The sequence below is a fragment of the Cyprinodon tularosa genome, unplaced genomic scaffold, assembly GCF_016077235.1.
Source record: "Cyprinodon tularosa strain WSP-4 unplaced genomic scaffold, ASM1607723v1 ctg413, whole genome shotgun sequence".
NCBI lineage: Eukaryota > Metazoa > Chordata > Actinopteri > Cyprinodontiformes > Cyprinodontidae > Cyprinodon > Cyprinodon tularosa.
Window position 1 is genome coordinate 26054 of NW_024039134.1, and position 27039 is coordinate 53092.

Below are 27039 nucleotides of genomic sequence, written 5' to 3' on the forward strand. Positions count from 1 at the left end.
TATATTTAAGCTTTGTTTTATTTATTGTTTACTCTTTGTTGCCCCCTTGTGCTAGTCTCTTTCCCTAGCTCCTTCTAGATTCCTCTGTCCACACCTGCTCCCAATCAGTTCATTATTCAATTCTTTGTTTTGTTTTCTAAAAACCTCCACTCAACTTTACAGCAAATCATAAATTGCTTCAAAGAAAGAGCTCTTAACCTTTTCAGGATCACTATTGAAGGGTTTGAGCCAGACAGAAAACTCTTCCGCGGTTGTGTTTGTTCTAATAATCTGAAAGAATGAAAGAGTGATAGCTTTACAAACAGTTACTCTATGGCCAGCACGCTGTGGCGTGACTGTTTATTTAGACAGAAACCAGGACAAAGCAGGGACGGTAAATTATGAACACTGTTACCTCTTTAAGATCATTTTTAATAACCGTAAATACTTTGTCCCCTTATGAAGGAAGGAGAAACCCGTCTTCTTTAAGTTGGCGGATTGGCAGTGTGCCCCAAAAACTGGGTAAAGGGGCAACGCTGCATTACTGTTTTTACTGCAGTACTTTAGGCACCTCACTATATGGATTCGTAACCATAGCATTTTAAAACCATAATACATCTTATTTCTGGTAACTGTCATACTTAAGTGTGTAAGCAGCTGATATAGAATACAATAAGTTAATGTGTTTTCTAAAACCCCAAACACATCAACAGTGAGATATCCATGGACACAAGTGACAACTCTCTCTTCAACACTTCCTGAAAACTCATCCAAGTCTGTTAGTTCATCAGGCTTTTCTCTTGATCCCCTCTGGTTGTGCCCATTATTAATGTTTGTTGCTTATTAGTTTAATTTGGGTTTTTGTTTTTTCCCTTGACTTTTTTTTATTCTTTTGCGTTTGGAAGGGAAAGAACGAGACATCTGTGATGGGTTTGCTAATTAGAGAATGCCTTTTTGTCAGTCAGGCTGACAGACAGCTTGTGCTGTATTAATGAGGGCTACAAAGCAGATTGAAACTCAATATTTTGATACCCTAATGTAACTACAAGATGACCACCAAGTATATGCATGCAAAAGTGATAAAGAAGTTTATTTTCATCATTCATTTGAATAAAAATAAAATATTCAACAGGCTTTTTTCAGTGAAAATTTTGATTCAGTGAGCGTTCTCCAGGTGGTTCACCAGTAACAGTCTTCGCTCACACCTTAGGGTTCATAACAAGCTGTGTGTTCGTTATGAACCAACGGAGCAAAGAATGATCAAATTCAGAGTGTTTAGAAATTGAAAACTACTCACACACACACATACAGCCAAATAGTTAAATAGTTACGCTCCTGGAGATTCTCCAACAATAGTAATCATTGAATGATTATACAGAAATCAGAACATTATGGTAAAAAAAAAATAGGCCTGTACGCTTTGTCTATATTATATTTTTGTAATCACCTAAAAAGATAATTTAGAGATTTATTTGAATTAAAATGTATCTTATCTTAATCAACTCACAGCTGCCCCCTAAATAGGTAAAAGTGATTAGCTTTAAAATGCTGTTAGTATGAAGGCATCAGTAGTGGTAGTGATTATTTATTTTACAAATTACGCTGAAACTGTAAAGTAAGTTAAATCTATTTTTCATTGCCTTAAGTGTAACGACACTGGAGTTGCATCTCACCAGTTCGTAGCACTTTTTTTTTCTTTTTTAACATGCTAAAAGCTTTTATAAGTTACTTAAGCTACGTTTCGGGAATGTATGAAAAGCCTCAAAGTGGAAAGTAAAAATAAAAACAACAAATTGAGAGAATTTAAACAAAAGGAAAAAAAAACGTAAAGGAGAGACGGTATTCTGTGCTATGTTTGAAAGACAGACCTATGAAGTAATTAATAGTAATTTATTTATTTATTGAATATTACTGATTTTGCAAAAATAAATATTATTTAAAATATAATTCTATATTTAAATGCATCAGTTTCATATATTGTAGTTCTATTTCATTGAAAATTTGCCTCGTTGCAAGATTTTGGTCTGGTTATTGCCTGTACTTTAATAAAAATAAAACCACAGCTTTCAGTTTAATTCTGCATAGAACTACCCTGCTTCACAGTCTGATTTCACTAGCATACATTAAGTAAAATTCAACTGTTAAAATCCCACATTCAAACTTTAGGAGTCATTTTGTTATGTATATGCTAAAGCAGAACAGTTTACATGCCCCAAATGAGATTGTTTGCACATGATAAGTGAGGAGTAAAACCACTACCAGAAAATAGTTTATGCAAACCTACTTTACTATATTGGACTCCTGTGGTTTAAGTGTCTCATTTTCTAATAGCAGTCATGTAAAGTCATTTTATGACAATATTCTATATTAGGAAGATTATCATTCCAGGATGCCTAAGGGTCCTGGAACTATAATGATAAAATTTCCTTATGTGTCCCCATTTTAACGGGCTTAGAGATCCTCTTCATGGCACACCACCGTCTAAACTGATGCAATCTTTATTTTTCTTTTCAACATTGATTTTTAAACCCAGTCATTTGCTATAGGGATTAACTTTGATGCTTTCTTGCATCAAAGAACCGTTTGGCACTGACTGCTCCAGCAACAGGCTGTGGTGTGGGTGTCTGTGTCGGCTCTAGCTAAATGTTTTTCACTCATTCGAAAAAGGCTGCAACATTGAAAAAAAATTAATTACCCTCCATATTGCTTATCAACTGAAACTAATTCTGCCTTGCACCAGGGGAAAAATTAACTAAAAGCTCTAAGCAATTACCTTTAGAAATATTATTGAGTGAATGGTTTGACTTAAATTGCTTCCTGAACATATGTGCATCCCCCACTCTTCCAAAAAAATATAAAAATAGTGTGCCATAGACCCATCCTGAAAGTCCACACATTCTGATGCTAAGAAAAATAAACTTTGAAGCGTCTTCAGTAACTTTTAATTTCCCTTTCTTCCAGTTGCTATTTTTTTCTATAGGTTCATTTACTTTTATTAGTTGAATTCATAACAATTATTATGAGAAAATATTATTACAAACCCTATAAAACCAGCCATCTACGGGAGTTAATAAGCAAACTGCTATCAGTTCATAATTTTTCTGTGACTCACTGCCTATTAAAACTCTGCGCTCAATAGCCAATTGAACATTTCAGCTACTGGAAACGAAAATTTTATGACAGAAATAAATCACATTTCCTAAGAGGAAGGTGAATAGCTAAATAGATAACTAAGTAAATGTTGCGGGGGAAGATGATTATTAGCTTTTTTAACTCAATAGTAATTTACAATGATGAGAATTGTTTATAAGCAGCAGATAGAAAAAAAAAAAGGTGTAACAATGTCCAGTTCTCCTCCATAACTGTGTCCAAACTACACTGAACGATGGATATGTATGCAGACAGAATTGCCAAGGCAGATCTTACTTCCATCTTCAACAGCTCCAAGCTCAGGAAAAGGACAGCTTACATCTCAGGAGACCCCACACATTCTGGACACTGTTTACAATTTTACCTTCAGATCAGTGCTACAGAGCGCAGTGGCGTTTGTTTCTACTTCAAGGTTTCTAAACAGGGTCACCTGATTTAATGGCTACCGGCCTTTCGCACTGACTCCAATCATGATGAAGTGCTTCAAAACGCTGGTAAAGAACACATCGTCTCCAGTCTCCCCCCAACATTCGACCAGTTCCAACTCGCCTACCGACGGAACCCCTCCACTGAGGACGCAATCTCCTCTGCTCTTCACCTGAGCCTAGCATACCTGGAGGAGAAGAACACCGTCGTGCAGATGCTGTTCCTGGACTTCAGTTTAGCTTTAAACACCATCATCCCACAGCATCTGATAGGCAAAATGGAATAGCTGGGCTTCAATTCACCCATCTGCAACTGGCTGCTAGACTTCCTAACAAACCGACCTCAGTCAGTCCAGGTCGGACAGAACACCTCTGATGTCATCTTCCTAAGCACAGGCTCCCCTCAGGACTGCATCCTGAGCCTACTGCTGTTCACTCTGACACCCGACTGCATCTCCAGGTTCACCACCAATCACATTCTGAAGTTTGCAGGCAACACCACGGCGGTGGGACTCATCAGAGGCAACGACCAGGACTACAGAGAGGAGGTGGAGCAGCCGGTGGGCTGGTGCAGAGACAACAGCCTGATCCTGAACGTGGAGAAGATGAAGGAGATCATTGTTCACTTCAGGAAGAACCACCCTAACCACACTCCAATGCTCATCAACAGCTCAGCTGTAGAGGTGGTGAGCAGCACAACATTTGTGGGGTGCAGATCACAGACACCCTCAACTGGAATGTAAACACCACCTCACTGGAAAAAATGGAACAGAAGTGCATGTACTTCCTGCGGAGGATGAAGAGAGGCCACCTGCCCCCACCCATCCTGACCACCTTCTACAGGAGCACCATAGGAATCATTCTGACCAGCTGTCCCACTGTGTGGTGTGGAGGCTGCAGCTCCTCAGACTGGATGAAGGTGAGAAGCATGGTGAGAAAAGCAGAGAGGATCATCTGTGCTCGTCTTCCCTACATAAAAGACATTTCATCTCAGTTCTGCGGGTCCCGAGCCCATAACTTCATCAATTACCCCTCACACCCCCACAAAGGACTGTTCACCTTGTTGCCCTGAGGAAACAGGCATTCAATGCGGGCCCAGCAGATTCTGTAACAGCTTCTTCCCCACCGACATCAGACTGCTGAACTTTTAAAAAAATCCTTTAAATCAAGACTCTGCATCGCACTGATAACACCAAACCAAAATACTGCATATTTGCACCATATATATATGTTTTGAAATGCTCTTAACTTCCATATCAATGCGTTTTTACACCATGTTTTCTTCTCCCACACTATTTACATTTGATTACTACTGCACTTTAGGTAATGTAAATTAATTCACTGCCTGAAAGCTGTACAAAATGCAATATTGTTTTGTATACACCTCTGTATACAAAATGACAATAACAGTTGTTTAAGTCTACGTGAAACTATGTCTTTATTTTTTGTAGAACAATGTATGAATATACTGTATTTACAAAAGTCATGTCTTACCAAAACTTTATAATTTATAGTAAAGATGGGCTTAATTCCTTGTACCAAACAACTTGAAGATTAAAGCTGGTCCTGATTCTAAAGTGCAATTTGATTTACATTTCAGCAGCATGGTTTTAAGGTAAAACTGATGGTTGGATGGAAAATATAATTTGACAGGTTAATATTACAAATCTCATGCAAATCTGTTTATCTTGAAGCTTATCCTAAATAACAAGTTTTATTTCAGTGTTCATAAAACAAAACAAAAAAATGCCAGGACTCTAATATTTTGGATCAGTAATGCTTTTAAGAAGTTCAACATGCTTCAAACATATGTTTTAAAATATACAACAAGTGTTTGTTTTTTTAACTTGTCTTCTTTGTTTCTTTTTTTTTTCTCTCCAGGGCTTAAATAGATTCTGCAAGTCACCAAGACTTCCCCATGTGAGTTTTGTGATTATTGAATATCCTGCCTGAATTTCTTTTTCTTATATGCTTTTTTTGAACATGTTTGCAGGGTGTTATTGATATGCCAAACACTCATTGTCGTAGAGCCTTCTTAAATTCTATAATCTTTTATGCTTATTTTGCTTGGAGTCAGAAGAAATTTCCAATTGATTGAAAACAAAGTTAAAATCAAGACAAAAATGGAGCAATAACATAAGGTTTTTATAGCAGTTTTTTTTTTTCTTGAGGTAACCCCTCCTGTTTTTCTGGGACATGCAGCACTGCTGATGGATTCTGTGGGACGGCCTATGTGAGGTCTTCCCCTTCAGGTTTAAACTAATTTAGAACAGACAGTACAGTTCGGTCTCAGGAGTTAGCTTACAAACTGGGTCAATAACTATGAACATTTTTTTTATCTTGCACCGTAAGTTCACCCAACTTTTCCTTTGATTTCTAAATCTAAGGTCATATTGCTGACTCTATTGATTGCAGGTTACTGGGAGTTTCGGGAGTGATTTGAGGAATTAATCTATAGTAAAACCAAAACAGAGTAAAGGCAAATAAAGCTTAGCACATGATAATAAAACAAATAAAACAGTTTGAACACAACCTTAAACTAATAATACCTCAGATAACAGTTTAACAGTCAACGGCAGCTCTAAACAATTGGGTTTTTAACTTTGACTTAAAGAAGTTAAGCTTTTTTTTTTTATAAATAAAATAAAAAAAACAAAAAAAAAAAAAAAAGAAAAAAAAAAAAAAAAAAACCGTCATCTAAAAGTTTCTTCCAGATAAGAAGAGCATAGGAACTAAATGCTGCTTCTCCATGTTTGGTTCTAGTTCTCGATGTATAGAGTAGGCTTGAACTAGAACTAGAACAATAAACACAGCAAAAGTGACGTCTGATCTAAAAGCCAAAACAACTTGGCTTACATTCGATACACATGGCACAATACTGGTAAGAGAGATTTGGAGGGACATGGTTCTTCCCATTGTTGCCTTTCGTGAGTTCTGTTGCTCTGGTGACATCATCAACACTAACCTAGGTGATGGCATCATCAGACTTGCAGGGGTCAGAGGCCACTCAGCTTGCTAGCGGGGGATCAGACCCAGCATTTATTGCCAATGGGAAGGGAGCCAAATGCAGATTTTTAGCAGGTCAACCCGTGTTTAAAAAACCTGGGTTAACCCCCTAATTTCAGTGGGAAAGAGGCTTCAATAACTGCCTTTATGTGCCTGTGAAGGTTCTCTCTCAAAACCAAGATTTTGGCCATAATTGGTGGTTTTAGTGGTAGCTGAAGCTGTGTGCTAACTCTGGATCTCTCCTCCTTTACTCAATAGACTATTAGCCCAGTTTTGTTTTTATTCAGTTGGCAACCCTCTGATGGGTTCATAGTCACCTGGTGACAATGTTATGTAGAGCTGTGTATTGTCTGCATAGTTGTAATAACTGATGTTGTTGTCTGCTATAGTCTGAGCTAAAGGGATCACGTAGACATTGGATAGTAGGCCCCAGATTGAACCCCTGAGGAACCTTGCATGAGATTTTTCTGGTCTATGATTACACTTCCCTACTGACACATTAAAGTCCCTGTCCTTCAAGTAGGGTTTTAACCAGTCCAGTGCTGAACCAGAAATGTCGGCCCAGGTCTACAGATGCTCTAATAAAATTAAGTGACCAACAGTATTAAATGCTGAACTGAAGTCCAATAATACCAGCAATGTAGTTCTTTCAGAGTCATGAATTTATACGGATGTCATTGAACAGCTTAATCGGGGCAGTATCTGTACTGTGGTGGCACAGAAACCTGACTGGAAGACATCAAAGCAGCTGGTCATTGTTGAGAAGACATTTAACTGTTGAAACACGACTTTTTCAATAATTTTACTGATGAAGGGAGGTTTGAGATGGGTCTTTAGTTTTTTTCAACAATGTTTGATAATTGCTGTTTGTAATGCCCAGTGGGAAACACCTTACATCAGGGATGTCTTTATGATTGTAATCAAATCAAGTCAAATCTACTTGCATTTGATAATAGATTTTGCTGCGAAGGGGGCACACCCAAATCTGTTTAGGAAAAATGTGCTTCTCTCATGGGGAATAAAATCATCACCTTGTCAGATACATGTGACTGCCTAAAAGCATAAAAAGCAAACCCAGAATAAACCTCTTTCATTTGTTCAATATACTGAATCTTCTCATTGTTTCCCTTTCTAGCAGTCACCAAAGCTCCCCTCTATTGTGGAGACGAAGACTGATGACCCCGATGATGCCTTCCAGCTCTCTCCAGCAACACGCTCCAGACGCAATCTATTGCTACCTAATTTCACCAGCCCAGTTCGCCGTACCTCTCTGGGAAACCTGTTAGGTGACGAACTGCGGCAGTTCAATGCTCTGAGACGTTGCCGTTCACCAAACCTCAGTCGAGGATTCCTTGGACAAAGCTTATCACCTCAACCACCTTCAAAGAAAGAACACAGCACCAATATATCCACTCCATCTCAGTCTTCAACTACAGCCAAGGGAGAGTCGGAGACTGACCAAAAGCCGGCAAAGTTGCTTATCCCAACAGTCACATGTTTTCCACCACCAGACCTTAGTCCCAGGTATATCTATGTTTACTTTTAATCATTAAGGTTTGAAGGATGGGGTTAATTTTGGTTTACTGTCTTTTGAGAGCAATGGAGTTTGTAAGAAGCATGAGAGACATTCAGAGGGTTACAATGGAATTTCTTAATTTTGTTTAATTTTAAAACATTATATTTAAAAGACAATGGATGTTAACGTAACAGTACTAGGGTACAATATGCCAGAATTGACCAAAAAGCCTTGTTTTCATCCTTAGTTTGTGGCAAGATATGAAAAATGCCATTTCTAAGATCCTATGAAGTCTTTCAATGCCATCAAAACAGGGGTTCTATAGTACAAATCTGGATTGTTTCCTTAATGTAAATGGGATTTATCTTACATAAATTATTACAGGAGATGCCACTGTATTTCATTACTAGAGCAACTTGTCTTGCTGCCCCCACCATCTGTATCTATAATGCATTACAAAGGAAGCTCCACATATGGGTAAGGGCTAGTTCATAGAGCTCAAATATCTCATCTCATCAAAACTTGGCTCAACTCATTACATCGAAACCCACATGGGCCTCTGCCAGCTGCAGCTCTCATGGCACATTCTTGGGTCATCTTGTGTCTCTGATGATAATTGAAAAAGCTCTACTGTAACATTAACCCATGCTCTCCATCTCATCCCTCCTATCAGGGTTGTAGATGGCATCGAAGACAACGGGCACACGTTCCACTTCACCGTGGAGCACAGCAAGCCTAACTCCAGAACAGGTGGCATCAACCAAGGTAAGACACACCACCCCCAGCTGGGAGGGTGACCTGAAGGCCAGATGGCCTGGAGGTATACCGAAGAGTTCACACTGTTGATGCATTTGAGGCAGACCTGCATCCTTCTGGGGAAATCTGAGAGCGCAGCAGAAATAACAGACTGCCAGGTGTCCACAAAGTCAGAGAACATGTTAAAGGACAAATGAGGAAAGAACAGGGTCCTAAGTGTGTTTTAGTTTTTACTGATCATAGCAGTATTTCTAGGGTGAGTGTAGATTTTAGGTCAAACGAGGTCCATCTAAATTTACTTTACTGAAGCCCCCAAAACTCTTAGCAGTGAAAGTTCAACTTGTAAACTACATGTCTAGTAGGAAAGTCTTTCCAGGTTGACTAGATGTTTTCAATGTTTGTTAATGCAAATTTTAGCAGAAAGGATATTGTTCCTTAGTAAATGCGTTTTGTTTTTTTGTGGAGGGTAAGTTATTTCTACTGCTGAGGACAATTAGTGGTTTCTAGAACAGAAATAGAGCTAAATGGATTTTAAATTCATACCAATCCATCTCAACATAACCATTGTACTTTATAGATTATATTTATCATACATGATTTTACTATATTGACACATTTTTTAACTATGGTTCTGAGTTCACTTCCACCAACCCTGCCAGAAAATCTTCCTGGTCTGCATGTTAAGGAAATCTATGATTCTTTTAAAGCGGAGCTACATTAATTTATAAACAACAATTCAAAACCAATTTAAAAAAAAAAACAAAACAAAAAAACACAGCCTCAAAATTAAGTCATGAATGTAAAGATAGTCACCTGAATAACCAAGAAAATAAACATTTTTTGTAACTAAATACCAATCTGCAAGACAACCATATGGCAACAAAACACTGCCTTGAGTACTTTGGATCCTACATGCTGGCCTCAAATTTATCTTCCAACTATAGACAATTGCCACAAAAAACAACAACAAACAAGACCAAAATAGAAAAAGGTATTTGAAACCAAATAATCATTAATCATGGGGGGTGGAGGCCTAGTGGTTGAGGCATTGAGCTTGGAATCCAGAGGTTTTGAGTTCAAGCCCCGCTCCCTCAGACTGCTACTCTGGGTCCCTGTGCAAAGACCCTTGACCCCCACACTGCTCCCTGGGCAGCTCACAATGGCAGCCCAGTGCTTCCCAAGGGAATGGGTTAAATGCAGAGAGTTCATTTCGTAACTCTGTACTTGTGACAGTGTAATGACAAAAATAAAAAAAACATTAACTAGATTCAGAGGTCACCAACACTTACACACAAAAGGAGGATAATCTTTACCACTACTCAAACTCAATTCACCAGACCAACCTTACCAGGAACCGCTTAAGCAATCTTGCCTAGGACCTAGGAGTTTTGGATAATCAATGATTGGAACCACAACTCCTTTGAGTGAAGTTGACTGAGTTGCACAAGTTCATTACCACCCGTCCAGGTGCTGAAGAAGATATTGTCATTTCCTGCAATATGTTTGCAATACATTGTACTTGTTTCTTTCTCCTGTGGGAGTAGTCCTCTTTCTCAAAGAAACCTGGTGGTAGGAAAAACTTTAAGTGAGGGGCAAGAGATGGTTTGGAGTAAGAGCTTTCAGGTCAGATGGTTCATCAGAAGCCTTGGTTATTGGATGGCCCTTTATTATGGCTTCCACCTCACACAAGCCCTCTTGGCTAGCATCCCACAGAGTGATGCACTGATTGAAAAATGCATCCACAAAGCCTTTGGGTTTGAAACTCCAAGACACTCCTAAGGTTCTCCATCCAGCTCATCTATTGTTGGACAAGGTGTCGGGGAATGGCCTTAACACTCTTGAGATGGCAGAGTTCTTGGAGGAACCTGTCAAGTGTGGTTTATGCTTGACGCGTCTGCGAAGTCCACGCTAAAAAATTATATAATTTTAGGCTTCAACACCTCTCTGTGTGGGATCCGTGTGGAAAGAGTTTCGACATCTGATACCTAGTAACATTGTTAACTACGTGTACAGATCTGTGTTAAAAAACATGGCGAGGGAGCAGTTGCTCCTACTGGCCAGGGCTCGCAAATGTAAACATCTAGTGATCCTGTGATTTGGCTCATAAATACCACTACTATCAACAAATTGTGGAAAAACTCCTGGAAAGAAATTAGTGCTGCTATTGGACGGCATGAAGAGGCTTTAAAAAAGTTGTAATTGGCTGTTTTCAAATTCCTCGTGTGGTGTATCTGGAGCCGTCCATAATGGAGGGAAAGTCACACAGTGCATAAATGCTGCAGACGCTATGACGGTCGGCTCATTTTCCGGGCGCATATTATGTGAGCACTTTAGGGTTTAAGACCACTGGTGCAAGAATTCCCAGCGGGTCATAGACTGAGCCAACTGCAGAGAGGATGCCTCCTCTTGTGGGTGATCTAGTTTTTGAACAATCTTGAATTTGAAACTGTCGTTCTACAACAACACCAACAGGATCCTAAGGCTCGCTTGACAGGGAGCTTGTCTAGGTCAAGAGTGTCTGTTTCCCTTGGCTCCTCGGTTCTCCTTAGCAGGGAGAGCAGATTGGATTGAGCGGCTGTTGCAAACCCACTTAGTGAGCCTAAATCCTCCTGGAGCAAGGATGTCTTTCAGTTCATAGGGAAGGCAAGGACAGTGCCTCATCTTCTGAGTGATCAGATTCAGGGCAATTATTGAAGGTAATAGGTATGTGCACTCTCATACTCAGTAAGGTCTTGCCTGATGTCACCAGAGGGTCAACAGAGAACACAGAGAACTTCTGCATCCTTGTCTGGTGCCTCACTTGGTAAAACATTTTACCGGCATCCTCTTTGACAGCCACCTCCTCTTACCTGAATCTATTGATGATGCAGAGCAGAGTGTTGTTCAGTTATGGGTGCTGAAGCAGCTGGTAGCTTAATGTTGGTAATTTGTAGGATGCTTATAGTCAAAAAAGTACCACATTTTTCCATCATTGAGGTCAATGTCGTCCTCAGGAGATTTGACTGCACAGCCCTTCGTGATCCAGTCTCTAATGAATGCAGAGTAATCAGCAGGGAAATGTGGATATTTATGAACCTCTCCTTTAAGTTGTTTAGCAACTTTTATGCTTTTTAGTATTTCAATGGCTGCTTTCCCCTGTAGTTGTTTACTGAGATAGAACAGTATTTGATAGTCTACTGAGGGACACTGTATTGTACCTCAGTGGTGGACTACTGGGTACCCTTACTGGTCTACCACCAAGGTAAGCTCGGAAAATGTGTTTTGTTTTATTTTCAATTCACATAGCAGTCTAAATCGCTACCTGATACAACTGATACTAACCCTAAGTACAAATACAAGTTATCATGCATTGTCATTATTTAGCTGGTATATTTTTCGTCCTAATTGCAAACTCTGGTGTAATGTTAGAAAGCCTTTTGTTCCAACAAAATAACCAGAGTTTTTGAAATTTGGTCATTGAAATAAAATCATTTAAATTAGGGCTCCTAAGTAAATATCAGCTTTGACAATGTTTTCCCATATTTAACTAAAGTATCAAAAATATATTCAGTAAGAATTCTTTGCATATTGCCCTACATTTATGTGAATTAAATCTAGAGGAAATAGCATAGCTTTCTGTTTGCAGCATGTTTATATAATGTTTTGGAGTTTGGGAGTCTTATTAGGGTCTGTCAATTCATTGTTTATTACTTTAGCCACCTAATTTTGAGAGATCTGCAATTTGAGCCAAGAATCACTGCATATTGCTTGTATATCCTGGACTGAAATTAGCGTGTTAGCTTCGGCATGTTGTACAGTGAGTGCAATTTGTATTGTTGATTTAGTAAAAAGGGCTGATAGTGTGCTTAAAATGAGCAATGAAGATGCATAGTTTTCTAAATTCGCTCATCTGATTTCTTGCTACAAAACAATAAATGTGGATTCAGGCTTATTTTATAATGGTTTAAATCACCAGCTACTAATGACATTGTGATGTTGTATCGATTTGGATGATGATACAATGTTTGCCAATATCACTTGTCATGATGGGTTCTCAAATGGAGACCCAGTTATGCAGAACACCACTTGACGGACACGAGGATGAAAGTTAAACACGTTTATTTAAGCACAACACACAGAATATACTGAAGACAGGTCCGGGCCTGGGTTCTGGTTTCACCGGAGTCTGCGTGAGAGACAGAGCGGTTAAGGTCTGCTGACAGGATTTGATTTCCAAGTGTGCTCTGATTGTACCTTGAGGGTTCTTGAGGTTCTCTTTGGGAGAGTCACTGTTGGTTCTGGAGAGGTGTTTATCAGCAGAGTCCGTTTGCTGCTTCAGCGTCTCACATCTAGCTTGAACAGACCTTAGCCTTGGTTTCCCAGCTCTGGTCCAGAGCTGCTTGGAGGTTCTCAGAGAATCTTCAGGGTTTGGCTCAGAGGGTCGGCTCGGCAGGTTAGCTCTTCCTGAGCTTTCACGGAGGAGACACGGGTTTCCTGGAAACACAGAGATAGAGGTTAGAATCCAACCTGGATTCAAAGTCATGGAGATACTCAAAGATCTAGGCTTTAGCGCTGACCAACTGGAACAACACTGCGGCGTTGGGCAAGGTCTGAAGACAGCTTATATAGTGGATCCTCTGATGATCTAGATGAGCTGCAGCTGTGCAGGAGGCTCCCTCAGAGGATCCACGGCGGACTCTGCTGGAGAAAGATGGGATTTTCTCCAGCTCCCAACAGTACCCCCCCCTCAACGACCGCCCCTTGGCGGTGCGGAAGAGGTAGATGGGCAGGAACGCTCGTACTCCTCGATAAGAGTAGGGTCGAGGATGTACGAGCCTGGGACCCATTGACGATCCTCCGGTCCGTAGCCCTCCCAGTCGACGAGGTACTGCCATCCGCGACCTCGTCGACGGGAGTCTACAATGCGGCGCACTGTGAAGGCCGGATGGCCATCGACCTCCAGGGCGGGTGGTGGGGAGTCGGACGGTGGGCACAGAGGGCTCGAAGAAACGGGCTTAATCTGGGAGACGTGGAATGTAGGGTGGATTCGGAGGGACTGAGGTAATTGGAGACGAACAGCTGAGGGATTGATGACTCGTGAGATCTTGAAGGGTCCAATGAATCTCGGGGAGAGTTTTCGAGACATCCCCTTGAGGGGGATGTCTCGAGTGGAGAGCCACACTTCCTGGCCTTCAGAATACTCGGGGGCGGGGCGTCTCTTGGCGTCGGCGAAACGTTTAATTGACTCTGACGACTGGTTGAGTGTGGCGATGGTCTCCCTCCAAATCCTTTGACAGCGACGGATGTGTTGATTGACGGACAGCACCGATATCTCTCTCTCATCTGCGGGGAAAAGAGGTGGTTGGTATCCGAGACTGACCTGGAATGGGGACTGTCCAGTGGATGCAGATCGGAGAGAGTTGTGGGCGTATTCTATCCACGGGAGGTATTGACTCCAATCCACGGGGTTATTGGAGGTGAGACAGCGGAGGGTGGATTCCAGCTGCTGGTTCATTCGTTCTGTCTGGCCGTTGGATTGAGGGTGGTAACCTGAAGTGAGGGATGGTTTGCAACCGAGAGCAGAACAGAAAGCCTTCCATACCTGTGAGATGAATTGTGGACCCCTGTCCATAGGATTTCCTGGGGAATGCCATGAAGCCGGAAAACATGTTTAATAAGTAGCTGGGCTGTCTGGAAGGCCATGGGAAGTTTCCTGAGGGGTACTAGATGGCAGGACTTCGAGAAACGATCAACAATGGTTAGAATGGTGGACATACCTCGAGAGACAGGGAGAGCGGTGACAAAATCAATGGCAATGTGGGACCAAGGACGCGAGGGAACAGGTAGTGGTTGAAGCAGGCCTGAAGGAGGTTGGTGTGAGGCTTTGTTGCGGGCACATGTGGGGCAAGCCAACACATACTCCTTTACGTCTTTGTGGAGTGTGGGCCACCAGAAGCGCCTGGAGATGAGAGCTACTGTTCTACTCACTCCTGGATGAGCGGTGAATTTGGCGGCATGCATCCACTGGATCAGACGGGACCTGACAGAAGATGGGACATATGTACGATTAGGCGGACCGGTACCTGGATCTGGTTCAGTGGCTAGGGCAGAGTTGATAAGATCCGTTATCTCCCAATTGACCACTCCAATGGTACATGAAGCTGGAAGGACAGGTTCAGGTGTCTCTGGATGATCGACGGAGTAGAGACGAGAGAGAGAATCGGGCTTCACGTTCTTGGATCCGGGTCTGTAGGAAATGATAAGGTTGAAACGTGAGAAGAAGATTGACCACCTGGATTGGCGAGGATTTGCCTGCTTGGTTGACTGGATGTAAGCCAGGTTCTTGTGGTCAGTCCACACAAGAACCGGATGCTCAGCTCCCTCCAGCCAATGTCTCCATTCTTCCAACGCCAACTTAATAGCCAGGAGCTCTCGGTCACCCACGTCATAGTTCTGTTCTGCGGAAGAGAGTCTGCGAGAGAAGAAAGCACATGGGTGTATCTTCTGATCAGAGTCGAGCCTCTGGGAGAGAACCGCTCCAACCCCAGAATCAGAAGCATCCACCTCTAGGATGAACTGTTTTGTTGGGTCAGGTTGTATCAGAACGGGAGCTCTAGAAAACAAGGATTTGAGTTTCTCAAAAGCAGCTTGAGCCTCGGGAGTCCACTGAAAAGTTCGTTTAATGGAAGTCAGAGAGGTTAATGGAAGGGCGGTTTGACTGTAGTTTCTGATGAATCGACGATAGAAGTTAGCGAACCCTAAAAACCTCTGTAGCTGTTTTCGGTTTTCAGGAACTGGCCAGTCTAAAACTGCTTTGATCTTGTCATCAGAAGGTTTTACCTGGCCGCCCTCGAGCACAAACCCCAAAAAGGTGACTGAAGGTTGATGGAATTCGCACTTCTCGGCTTTCACGAACAGTTTATTTTCCAGAAGTCTCTGTAAAACAAGACGGACATGTCTCTTGTGTTCCTGGAGGTCCTTGGAATAGATGAGAATGTCATCAATGTACACAAATACAAACACGTTGAGGAAATCTCTGAGAACATCATTAACCAAAGCCTGAAAGCAGGCAGGAGCGTTAGTTAAACCGAAGGGCATCACCAGGTATTCGAATTGACCCAAGGGTGTCTTAAAGGCAGTTTTCCATTCATCGCCCTCTCGTATCCTGAGGAGATGATAGGTGTTTCTTAAATCCAGCTTGGAAAACACTGTAGCACCCTGTACAGGTTCAAAAGCAGAGGCGAGAAGAGGCAGTGGGTATTTGTTTTTAACTGTGATCTGATTTAAACCTCGATAATCAATACAAGGTCTCAGGGAACCATCCTTCTTGCCCACGAAGAAGAAACCGTCGCCCAATGGAGAGGATGAAGGGCGAATTATTCCAGCAGCTAGTGATTCGTTGATGTATTTTTCCATTGTTTCTCTTTCGGGCTTGGAAATGTTATACAATCTACTGCTAGGAAGGGGTGCACCAGGTAAAAGTTCAATGGTGCAATCATATGGTCTGTGTGGAGGTAGGGACGTCGCACTGACCTTACTGAAGACAGGGGCTAAGTCATGGTACTCAGGGGGAACTGAAGAAAGGTCGGGAGCGTCCATCTCCCCCCCACCACTAGGAGGCCCCAACATAGGGGCAGCAGAACGAAGGCAGGTTTCGTGGCACATGGTGGACCATGATTCCAAAAGACGTTTAGTCCAATTAATGTGAGGGTTATGCTTTTTGGTGGGTAACACGGTGGAGTCTTTTTCCATCTATGGCGGACACACTGAGAGGCTGAGAGAGAGGAACGGTTTTAATCTGGAGTTGCTGGACGAGGTTAGAGTCGATTAGGTTACGCTCACAGCCTGAGTCGATGAAAGCGGAGAAAGAGAGACTTTGGTTATCACAGAAGAGTGTGGCAGGCAGCAACAAACGAGGAGATTTTATAGTGTTAATTTGGCCCGCCAGACTCCTCAGATCCTCTGGCGGGCCCCGGCTTTTGATTTTTCCGGACAGGTGGCGATGAAGTGTCCACTCTCGCCACAGTAGATACATAGCTTACTTAGGAAACGCCTCTGTCTCTCCTCTGGAGTGAGCCTAGTGTGTCCCACCTGCATAGGTTCGAAATCCCTTTCCCCAGAATGAGAGGCTTGAACGGGCAATGGTAGAGATTGGGACTTAGACTTCTGAGTGGGCATCTGCTCTGTAGAGGGAGAACACACAGTCACATTAAGAGAGGCAGGAGAGAAATTACTCAGCTTCTTAGAACTGTTTCTGGCTCGAATCCTATTATCAAGCCTAATGGAAAGGCGAATTAAATCCTCGAGGGAAGCTGGTTCGTCGAGAGTTGCTAGTTCATCCTTAATCTGTTCGTTTAATGCCATGAAGAAGGCTCCCTTCAAGGCGCTTTGGTTCCATCCGGAAGCTGCCGCCTTAACCCGGAAGTTTATCGAAAAATCTGCCACCGATGAATTTCCTTGTTTAAGGCTGAAAAGAGCTCTGGAATCAATAGTTTGGTCAGTTTCCTGGTTGAAAACCTGGGTAAATTCAGCAATGAAGTCAGAAAAACGGCAATTTAAACTGTCGTCAGTGGCAAATCTTGCCTGAGCCCATTCCAAGGCTCTTCCTGTTAACTGAGAAAGAATGAACGTTATCTTCTTGTGATCTGTGGAAAAGCTACCAGGTGAGTTCTGAAAAATCAACCGACACTGGAATAAAAATCCTTTGCAATCTTTCATGTTACCGGAGAATTTCTCTGGAAGACTAGGGCGGAACTCTGATGACGACACAGGTTGTGACCTCGGGGGAGGGACTGGACCCGGAAATGGTTGCTGAACAGATGCAGCATTAGCGCTATTCAGGAAGTTAGCACAACTCTGTAGCATTTGGTTATGAGTTCCAACGAGATGGTATAACTCACGGAGCGTTTGGGATTGTCCTTGTAGTTGAGCATCCTGTTCTTCCAAACGACGGGTGAGGTGATCTGCTGGGCCTTGAGTTTGGCCGCAGTGTTCTGTCATGATGGGTTCTCAAATGGAGACCCAGTAATGCAGAACACCACTTGACGGACACGAGGATGAAAGTTAAACACGTTTATTTAAGCACAACACACAGAATATACTGAAGACAGGTCCGGGCCTGGGTTCTGGTTTCACCGGAGTCTGCGTGAGAGACAGAGCGGTTAAGGTCTGCTGACAGGATTTGATTTCCAAGTGTGCTCTGATTGTACCTTGAGGGTTCTTGAGGTTCTCTTTGGGAGAGTCACTGTTGGTTCTGGAGAGGTGTTTATCAGCAGAGTCCGTTTGCTGCTTCAGCATCTCACATCTAGCTTGAACAGACCTTAGCCTTGGTTTCCCAGCTCTGGTCCAGAGCTGCTTGGAGGTTCACAGAGAATCTTCAGGGTTTGGCTCAGAGGGTCGGCTCGGCAGGTTAGCTCTTCCTGAGCTTTCACGGAGGAGACACGGGTTTCCTGGAAACACAGAGATAGAGGTTAGAATCCAACCTGGATTCAAAGTCATGGAGATACTCAAAGATCTAGGCTTTAGCGCTGACCAACTGGAACAACACTGCGGCGTTGAGGCAAGGTCTGAAGACAGCTTATATAGTGGATCCTCTGATGATCTAGATGAGCTGCAGCTGTGCAGGAGGCTCCCTCAGAGGATCCACGGCGGACTCTGCTGGAGAAAGATGGGATTTTCTCCAGCTCCCAACATCACTAAATCTGCTATTTCTATTAAGTTCAATTCAGAAGTCTTGAGTTGATATGCACTATCCTCTGTCTATTAGACATCATTTTTGACATTTATAGCAACTCATAATTAAAGACAATCAACTCGAATATGATTTTGCCATTTTTTTTCTCTGTTTTCACAGGCATCAGGCATAATACATCATAATACATCAGTGGTTCGCTATTTCCTGGTGTCTTGTAAATTTTAAAATTAGGCTGCATCTAAAAGCTGAGGAGAAGGATCATTGTTTTTATTTAGCATCAATATAATTGCATCAGTATTCGTTTTATTAATGTATTGATGTGGATCAGTATGGTGTTACATTGCAGAGTTCACAGAATCCTGTTTTTACTGTTTTGTGTTATTTACACAGACCATGATACACATGACTCAACAGATTTCAAACGCTTTTTTGAATAAAAAAGAAAATTTGCATGCCCCTTTTCAGGCCATTGTGTAGATTGTTAATTTTTTTGGCAAATATTTCAGCTTTTTGAAATGTATTGAGCCATGCTGTTCAATTTAAATTATTATTCAGTTAAGCTTTCTATGGAGTATTTTTAAATTTTTTTTTTCATCCATTTCCAGAAAACCCACAATCAAATGCCACTTTGCTGCAGGAGACGGAGGACGTCAAAGAAAGCATAGTTCAGTTAAATCTTAAGGTAAGTAATTTTTTATTTTTTTTTTCAATTAATGATCATAATAGCTTACAATAATAATTGGTGCTCTAAGTGGGTTGCTCAATCATCTAAAGACATGTTTTAAAGCCTCTACACTCCATTTAATTGGATTGATCACTATATTAGCTGACATTTATTTCAATAATCAATTAATCATGATTCATACAATTAATTGTTTCAACCCGTATGTATGTATGTATATATATATATATATATATATATATATATATATATATATTAGTGCTGTCAAAATTATCGCATTATTATCGCGTTAACGCAAGGCCATTTTAACGGCGATAATTTTTTTAACGTGAGATTAACGCTATGTGGTTTTATGGTACAATTTTCCAAGTACATCCCGCTGCAGCCTGCGGGAAGGCGGGGCTATTTTCCCCCAGTCTATGCATTTCTCATAGGCTTCGAGAGCGGAGCTCCTCAAGGAAAAAAGACGCTCATACACTGGGTAGCGCTAGTGCCTTTTCTTTAAGCCCCACCACCAACAAACAAGTTGAGTGTCTGGTAACTAGTAGCAACCTGAAATACGCTGAGAAAACAGATTACTGAGGTGAAATGGAATCTGCTACGGCACTCTTGCTGTCTGTGTATGCCGCAGGTCTGTATCGTGTGTGTGTGTGTGTGTGTGTGTGTGTGTGTGTGTGTGTGGGTGGGTGGGTGTGTCTGTGTGTGGGTGGGTGGGTTGGTGGGTGTGTGTGTGTTCTCATTTTTGTTAAGAGGCTGAAAAGTAACTTTCTAGAGCATAGACTACCTCCATCTAGTGATGTCGGTCTATTGATTTTGATGTATTGATTGAAAATTGTTCATTATTACCTTGGTTAATTGACATCTAATATTAACTGTACCACATTTTACAGCAGTAGGGTAAAATCCTTGTCTTTGTTCAAAAGACTGTATTAACTGTAAAGACTGTCTTTTACATCAGCCTGTTTTCAGGGCCTTTTTTTTTGGCTACATATTTGTTATTTTTTGCTACATGCCTCCCCATCTTCTTGCCATATGTTTCTATGGCATAAATCAGTGTCTGTGACCTGTTTTCATTTAAAAAAAAGAACATTGGCACAAACCTAGCCTGTATGTATTTTTTGTATGTCATCGAGAGTATTTAAATGATTTTCAATCATAAAAAAAATTTGCGATTAAAATGCGATTAATAACTCAGGCATTGATGCGATTAATCGCGATTAACAAAAATTAATCGATTGACAACACTAATTTATATATATATATATATATATATATATATATATATATATATATATATATATATATATATGTGTGTGTGTGTGTGTGTGAATGCTCTAGGGGTGCTTTATTCACATATTCATGCTTTATTTAAAGTCCGACACACTATATGGGTGAAGCTCATTGAGATTCAAATATAGGACCCTATAACATGCTGAAAAGGATAATTCAGCCAGTTCGTTCAGTTGTCTTAAGGCAAAAATGCATCTAAAAGCTACAAGCCAGTGGCTCTAAACGATAGAGGCTGGAAACCGCACTCATGTTTGGGTTGGGCTTTGGGCTTTGGTCATGGCATGGCGGCTCCAGGCCATTCCCAGTCAAACTTCACTTTCTCTCTCTGTTCTTCTACATCCCAAGCTAATGAGAAATATAAATAATTAGATCAATAATTATTTTATACTCTGGTTTACAAAAGTGATGAAATATCAGAAAATACTTTTCACAAAATTTTCTGGTTTAGTATCTCAGTCGCTGGTTTCTCAGACTGTTAGCTTTGGGGATATCTTTACCTCCCTTATGCACTCTGTGGCACCGAGACAAACAGGACCCTCATCGAGCCTTGTTTGTCACAGTTCCAGTTTACATTTAGTTTTCATATGTCTTTAAATCTAGGGCAAAAATAGAGGCCCTTTTCACATAGCAAACACCTGACTTTAAAGACCAAATTCTGCCCAACTGAAGTGGCTTGCTCTCTTCTATGTTACATTTTGAGGGTTGATTTAAAGAAAAGGGCCTTATATACTAGATGATATTTTTTCTATGGGAACCGTAAGGGGTATCAAAAGATTAACTATTTTTCAGTGATACTTCAACTGTAACTTTACCTTACAGTTACCAGTGGCACGAATAAGTGTGAAGGTGCTGTAGGCAATGTATGGTGTTGTATTACTGACACATGACATCCTTAGATAAAACTATGTCCCCCTATGCCTCAGTCAGGCTTTGCATGCACTTGTACTGTATATAGCGTTATATTAGTTGCAAAGTAAGCATCCAGATGGGCCCAGCAAGGTGCTGTCAGGAGTCAATATTAATTAATCAGCAGGGTACTTCTGCAATGCAGGAACATCAGGAATGCTGACTCAACAATACATAATAAAAAGATTATGCCGGTACATTTCTAATGTTGTTCACCTGACCCAAGCTTCTCTCTTTCATCAATCAACAATCATTTTGTCTTCTCTTATAAGGAGATCATCAGGTTATATTTAAATTTAAGGTACTAAGCTGACCTCAATCATACAAGCTGACTAATTCATCCCCGAGAAGACTTATAGAACTTATAATATTTAGGATTTCTGACGTAAATTTGGTTGAGACCTTTTTCATCCTGATAAGAAACACTATTTCACTTTGATTATCAAATTGAAGTTGATTGTCCCCTATGGTTCCAACTAAATCTTTGTTTAATCCTTTAAAAATTAATACTTTTCTCTGGTTTTGTGCCTATTTCAGTAAATTCTTATCAGTTTCCCATTTATCTTGTTTGGGTGGGGCTAGAAGTCTTATTCTGTGATTTAAAGTAAGACACTTCCAAGGTTGAGCTATTAAATTATGATGAAGCACAAAGGTTTAAATTCAATGGCATTAATTTTTCATTTCCCACATTGTCTACCGTATACTGTTTTTGAGATTGAGGTTGGTTTAGAACTGTAGAAATCCATTTTAACTTCAGCCCCTCTTTGGGTATTCAGCCTCCAGGACCAACTGGTCCATATTTTCCATGGATTTATCCTAAACTATTCCTTTATATATGTTTTGCTTTATCTACTCAGTGTTATTGTAAAAACAAAATTAAAAGTGGTAACTTACCTATGTACTCTACACAGGTGGGGACGTTAAACCACGAAGTATCAGAACTAACCAAGAGCCTTCACCACATGATGAATCTCCTCCAGGCTCACATGTCTCTGAATCACCACCAGAAAACCTCCTTCCTTTCAAGTCCTCAGCCTGTTCATACATTGTCCAGTCCTATATCCTCGGCCCACTGCATTTATACCAGTCCCCAAAGTCTCAAAACCTATGGACACCAAAGTGAACCAGCTGCTGTGCACTGGAGCTACAGCAAAACTCCTGCGTCCCATAAAGACAGCCGCCATTCTGCAATACCAATCACTAATGCTTGTCTGAGGCTATCAGAAAACTCATCGCCTAAGTTAGGACCATACCACAGCACGGAGAGCATGACTTCACCAGTATGGACCAGCCCATCTCTGTTTCATATCAATCCAAGCTACAGCGGTGGAAGTCCTAAGCTAGGATGTCATGCAAATCAGGATGAGCCCAGGCCTCTTGGTTCTGGTCCAAGTTCCATCAGTCAGTCGCATCCCACCTTATGTTTGCACACTTCCAGTGACAGTGATGAATTCTCCAGCCTTTTGTACACTGCTCCTGCAGGTACATCCACACACAGTTTGCTCGAGCCGTCATCTAAAACTTCTGGTGAGCTACTGGGTCACAATCCAGCCCAAGACTCCTCGATCTTCCAGATCCATGACTCGCAATCCTCTCTACCCTTTGAAGCTTCCTCAGCTACAGCTTTAGCCTGCCAGCCGTCCGTCTCCTCTCTAGATTCAGGATCACCACAGCTGGATGCTTCAGCGGCCTGTCTCACACTGAGCAACCCCTCTGCTTCAAAGCACACCAGTTTGGAGTGTCTGCTGGGCAACAGGGACTCTATGGAAAGTAGGGACAGCGAGAGCATTTCATCACGAAGGTCCAGCATTGGTGGTCAAACTCAGAGTACTGAGCAGTCATGGTGCCTGGACCTCACAGACTGAAACATAGTGCATTCTCACTTTATCACCATCCAACCTCATACAGTGTTTAAAATATCTGAGCTTCTTGTACCCATCGTAACTCTGGGGCTCCTGCATTTGTCACTTTCTATGCAACAGCATGTTTTGTGCTTATATTGACTTAATTAAAGTGTGTCCTTAAGAAAGGCTCTACCAGAGGAGCTCCAGTATATGTTGTACTTTTTCCAGCATCCTCAAAAATGTTGACACCTATAAAACCTATTACCTCTCTTGCATGGTAAAAGTTGTTTATTCTTTTTTCCTAAGGAAAAGTGTGTAAGCATCATACATTTCTATGTCTATTATTGAATGTGTACACAAATAGTGTATTTATACTGGAGACGAGTCTGAGCTGTTGGATATTTTTGAATAGAGAGGAAGTACAATGGCATGCCTCACTTTGCATGTATGAATATCTGCACTGCATAGCTTATCTGTGTTTTTTTTATTATTTAGTTTCTTTACAAATTCAGCATTTTCATTTGTAAACCACAACATTCCAGACTGTATTTCAAAACTCTAAAAAGCACTTCCTTTTGGATTCACTGCAAATATCTGGAAGGTTAAACATACTGAACTATATTGCCAGAAGTATTTGCTTACCCATCCAAATGATTGGAATCAGGTGTTCCAATCACTTCCATGGCCACAGGTGTATATAATCAAGCACTTAGGCATGCAGTCTAAGGTTACAACATTTTGTGAAAGAATGGGTCGCTCTCAGGAGCTCAGTCAATTCCAGCGTGAAACTCTAATGCCACCTGTGCAACAAATCAAGTCGTGAAATATTCCACTGTTAAATTTGAGCTGTATCATAAGAACATGGAACAGGTTTGGGACATTAATTGGCAGGCCACCTAAACTGATGGAGCGGGGTCCACAGATGCTGAAGCGAATAGTGAGAAGAGGCCACCAACTTTCTGCAGTTAATCACTACACACTTACAAACTTCACGTGGCCTTCAGATTAGCTCAAGAACAGTGTTCATAGAGCTTCATGGAATGGCTTTCCATGGTCGTGCAGCTGCATTTAAGCCATACATCAACAAGTGCAATGAACAGCGTTGCATGCAGTGGTATAAAGCACATCACCACTGGACTCCACAGCAGCTTCTCCATCTGGCAATCTGATGGACTAGTCGGGGTTTGGCAGTCGCCAGGAGAACTGGCTGCATTGTACCAAGTGTGAAGTTTGGTAGAGGGGGCATTGTGGTGTTGGGTAGGAACTCTGAAAGTTTTTAAATACCAAGACATTTTGGTCAATTCCATGCTTCCAACTTTGTTGTAAATAGTTTGGAGATGGCCCCTTCCTCTTCCAACATGGCTGTGCACTAATCAAGGGCCTTAAAAACAAAGATGGCAGAGTCTGGAGTGGATGAACTTCACAGACCCGCACAAAGTCCTGACCTCAACTTGATGGAATACCTTTGGAATGAAATAAGCAGAGAATGAGAGCCAGGCATTCTCATCCAGCATCTGTGTTTGACCTCATAAACATTCCTAAAGCTGGTGGACAGCCTTCCCAGAGGAGTTGAAGCTGTTCTAGTTGCAAAAGATCAGCAGACATCATATTGAACCCCTATAGACCACTTAAACTCACGTGAGTTAAGGCAGGTGAGTGAATACTTTTGGCAATATGAAGAATATATCCCAAAAGTCCTTACCATCAAATCAACTACAGTGTTAAAAATTTACTTTTTCTTCTGATTGACTTTAGTAAGCATCTGAAACACATGATGAATAGAAAATACATAAACACTTTAAACTAGAAAACATTTAAATCATATTCATTTACAAAACACAAATGCCTCAAAAGGAAATGTTTATATTCCTTACACATTATCAACAGTATTCAGAGATTTTATCTTTTTTTCAACTGTTTATCTTTGATTGTCAAAATAAAAATTTAGAACATATGCCAAGTGTCTCTACTGTTTGTGACATCTAACATTTATATTTACAGTTAGAAATACTTTATACCAGTAGGACAACACAGTCCTCTCTGTGGATATTTTGTATACCTGGAGCAAATGAATGAAGTAGCAGATTTCGGCTCTATTTAGGCTTTTTTATAAAACATTTGGAGTCCCGGGATCTACTCTATTCTGTTCAGCTGATTGTCTTGAATGAAGGTCTGTAAAATAAGACAATAAGGGCTGTTTTTTTTTTTTTTTCTTTTGTCATTAACATTCATAATTTATATATTATTTACATATTATGGGTCACTACTACCAGGGTTCCCGCACTTCTGTTAACATCAGACCCAAGCATTTTCCTGGACTAATTTCACCAATTTTTACCTCAAAACTTGTAATACAATGTATATTTTTATTTTTAAAAAATTGAATGACAATGTTTTTTTGGTTCAGAATTAAAGATAGCATACAGTAAATTACCATAGTCTGCATTCATATTCACAGTATATGAGTGATGGAAACATGTGGGTTACAAGCTCCTGCACAAATATATAAAAAAAAAGTTTATTTCTTGTAGTTCATTATCTTTATGTGCCCATTATTGCCGCCTAGGGATGAAACGTTAAATATTCAACAGGAAAAAATTGTGGACTGTATGGAGAATAAAAATGATCTAAAAGCATTAATAAATCAGTATTAATTTTGCCCGTGAAAAGTAGGCTCCATATTATAAAGATTGATTAAAAGTGTAAATTTAATAGTCAAGAGTGTTTTTGTTTGTTTTTTTGTCCCTTTTTGATAAGAACCTTGTTGTAATAAATCTGACCTAAAGAGCTCCTGAATAGGCAAAAAACGGTAAAGCGTCAGAAAAAGGACCCAAAATTCAGCCAGACACAACAGAAAAATTATGCATTCAAATAACTCAAGGGCGCAGATAGCGTGTACGTCAGGGGTGTTCTGACGTACACAGATTCGAATGACCCTCAATCCGTCCCCCCCAATTTTATAAAAAAAAAAAAAAAAAAAAAAAAAACATACGGCGAAACTCACAGAAAATCAAAAAGCTTTTTCTAATTTACTGCTTTGCAACAACAACATAAAACAGTCAGATCATAGACAGGCAATCGTTTTGTTTAACTGCAGGCTGCCTGCGTCGTAGAGATTCTAATCTAAAAGTTATCCTGTCTCTGGCGTTTACGTCTCGAACCTGGTTTCCATGGTTACTCAGACAGACAGTAGTGGCGGGACAGTTCCCAATTCCGGAGTCCGGACATCAACATGAGGCCAGCCAAACCGAAAAAACAGAAAACAATTGCATCCTTTTTTCGAAAAGCACCAACTGTAAGTAAACTGTTCATTGCGGTATCATATCACCTTGCATTTTTTTGGTTGTCTGTTCGATGTCGCCGTGGAAAAAAGAGTGGAGACGGTCAGTGAGAATAGCGTGAAGAGAGGTGCCAATGTCATAAGGCGGGAGGCATGGGGAATCGTCTGGCATTTATTTATTTATAATTAAATCGACTGTTCCGACTTTTTCTGGAGTTGTTGGGGGTCTTTCAGAAATGTGTAGGCTACAGTAGGCTACTTGAATCCGTATTTATGCCAAGCCAAATGGTTTAGGTTGTTACAGGTTGAATCGTGAGAAAAACGAACTTCAAAGCTAGACAAATTCCACTACACAGGGGCGGATTTAGGAAATTTGGGGCCCTAGGCAAAGACAGGCATGGGGCCTTCTGAATTGAGAAGACAACATATAGAACAGACCAATTATACAGATAAAGAAATTTTAATAGAATAGAAATTTGAGGATGTCATGTATCTTCAAGTTTGTCTATGTCACTGTAACTCGGAGGAAAGA

The 27039-nt window shown here is 40.9% G+C and overlaps 1 protein-coding gene across 1 annotated transcript in view; it reads left to right on the forward strand.

Moving 5' to 3' along the window:
* Nucleotides 1-25192, forward strand: part of kcnh4b (potassium voltage-gated channel, subfamily H (eag-related), member 4b) — a 45310-nt gene extending 20118 nt beyond the window's left edge. The window contains exons 11-15 of the mRNA XM_038298732.1: nucleotides 5436-5474; nucleotides 7696-8084; nucleotides 8750-8841; nucleotides 19111-19187; nucleotides 22295-25192. Coding sequence (XP_038154660.1) covers nucleotides 5436-5474; nucleotides 7696-8084; nucleotides 8750-8841; nucleotides 19111-19187; nucleotides 22295-23248 — 1551 coding nt within the window. The 3' untranslated portion in view covers nucleotides 23249-25192. The remainder of the gene's footprint in view (nucleotides 1-5435; nucleotides 5475-7695; nucleotides 8085-8749; nucleotides 8842-19110; nucleotides 19188-22294) is intronic.
* Nucleotides 25193-27039: the final 1847 nt, after the last annotated feature.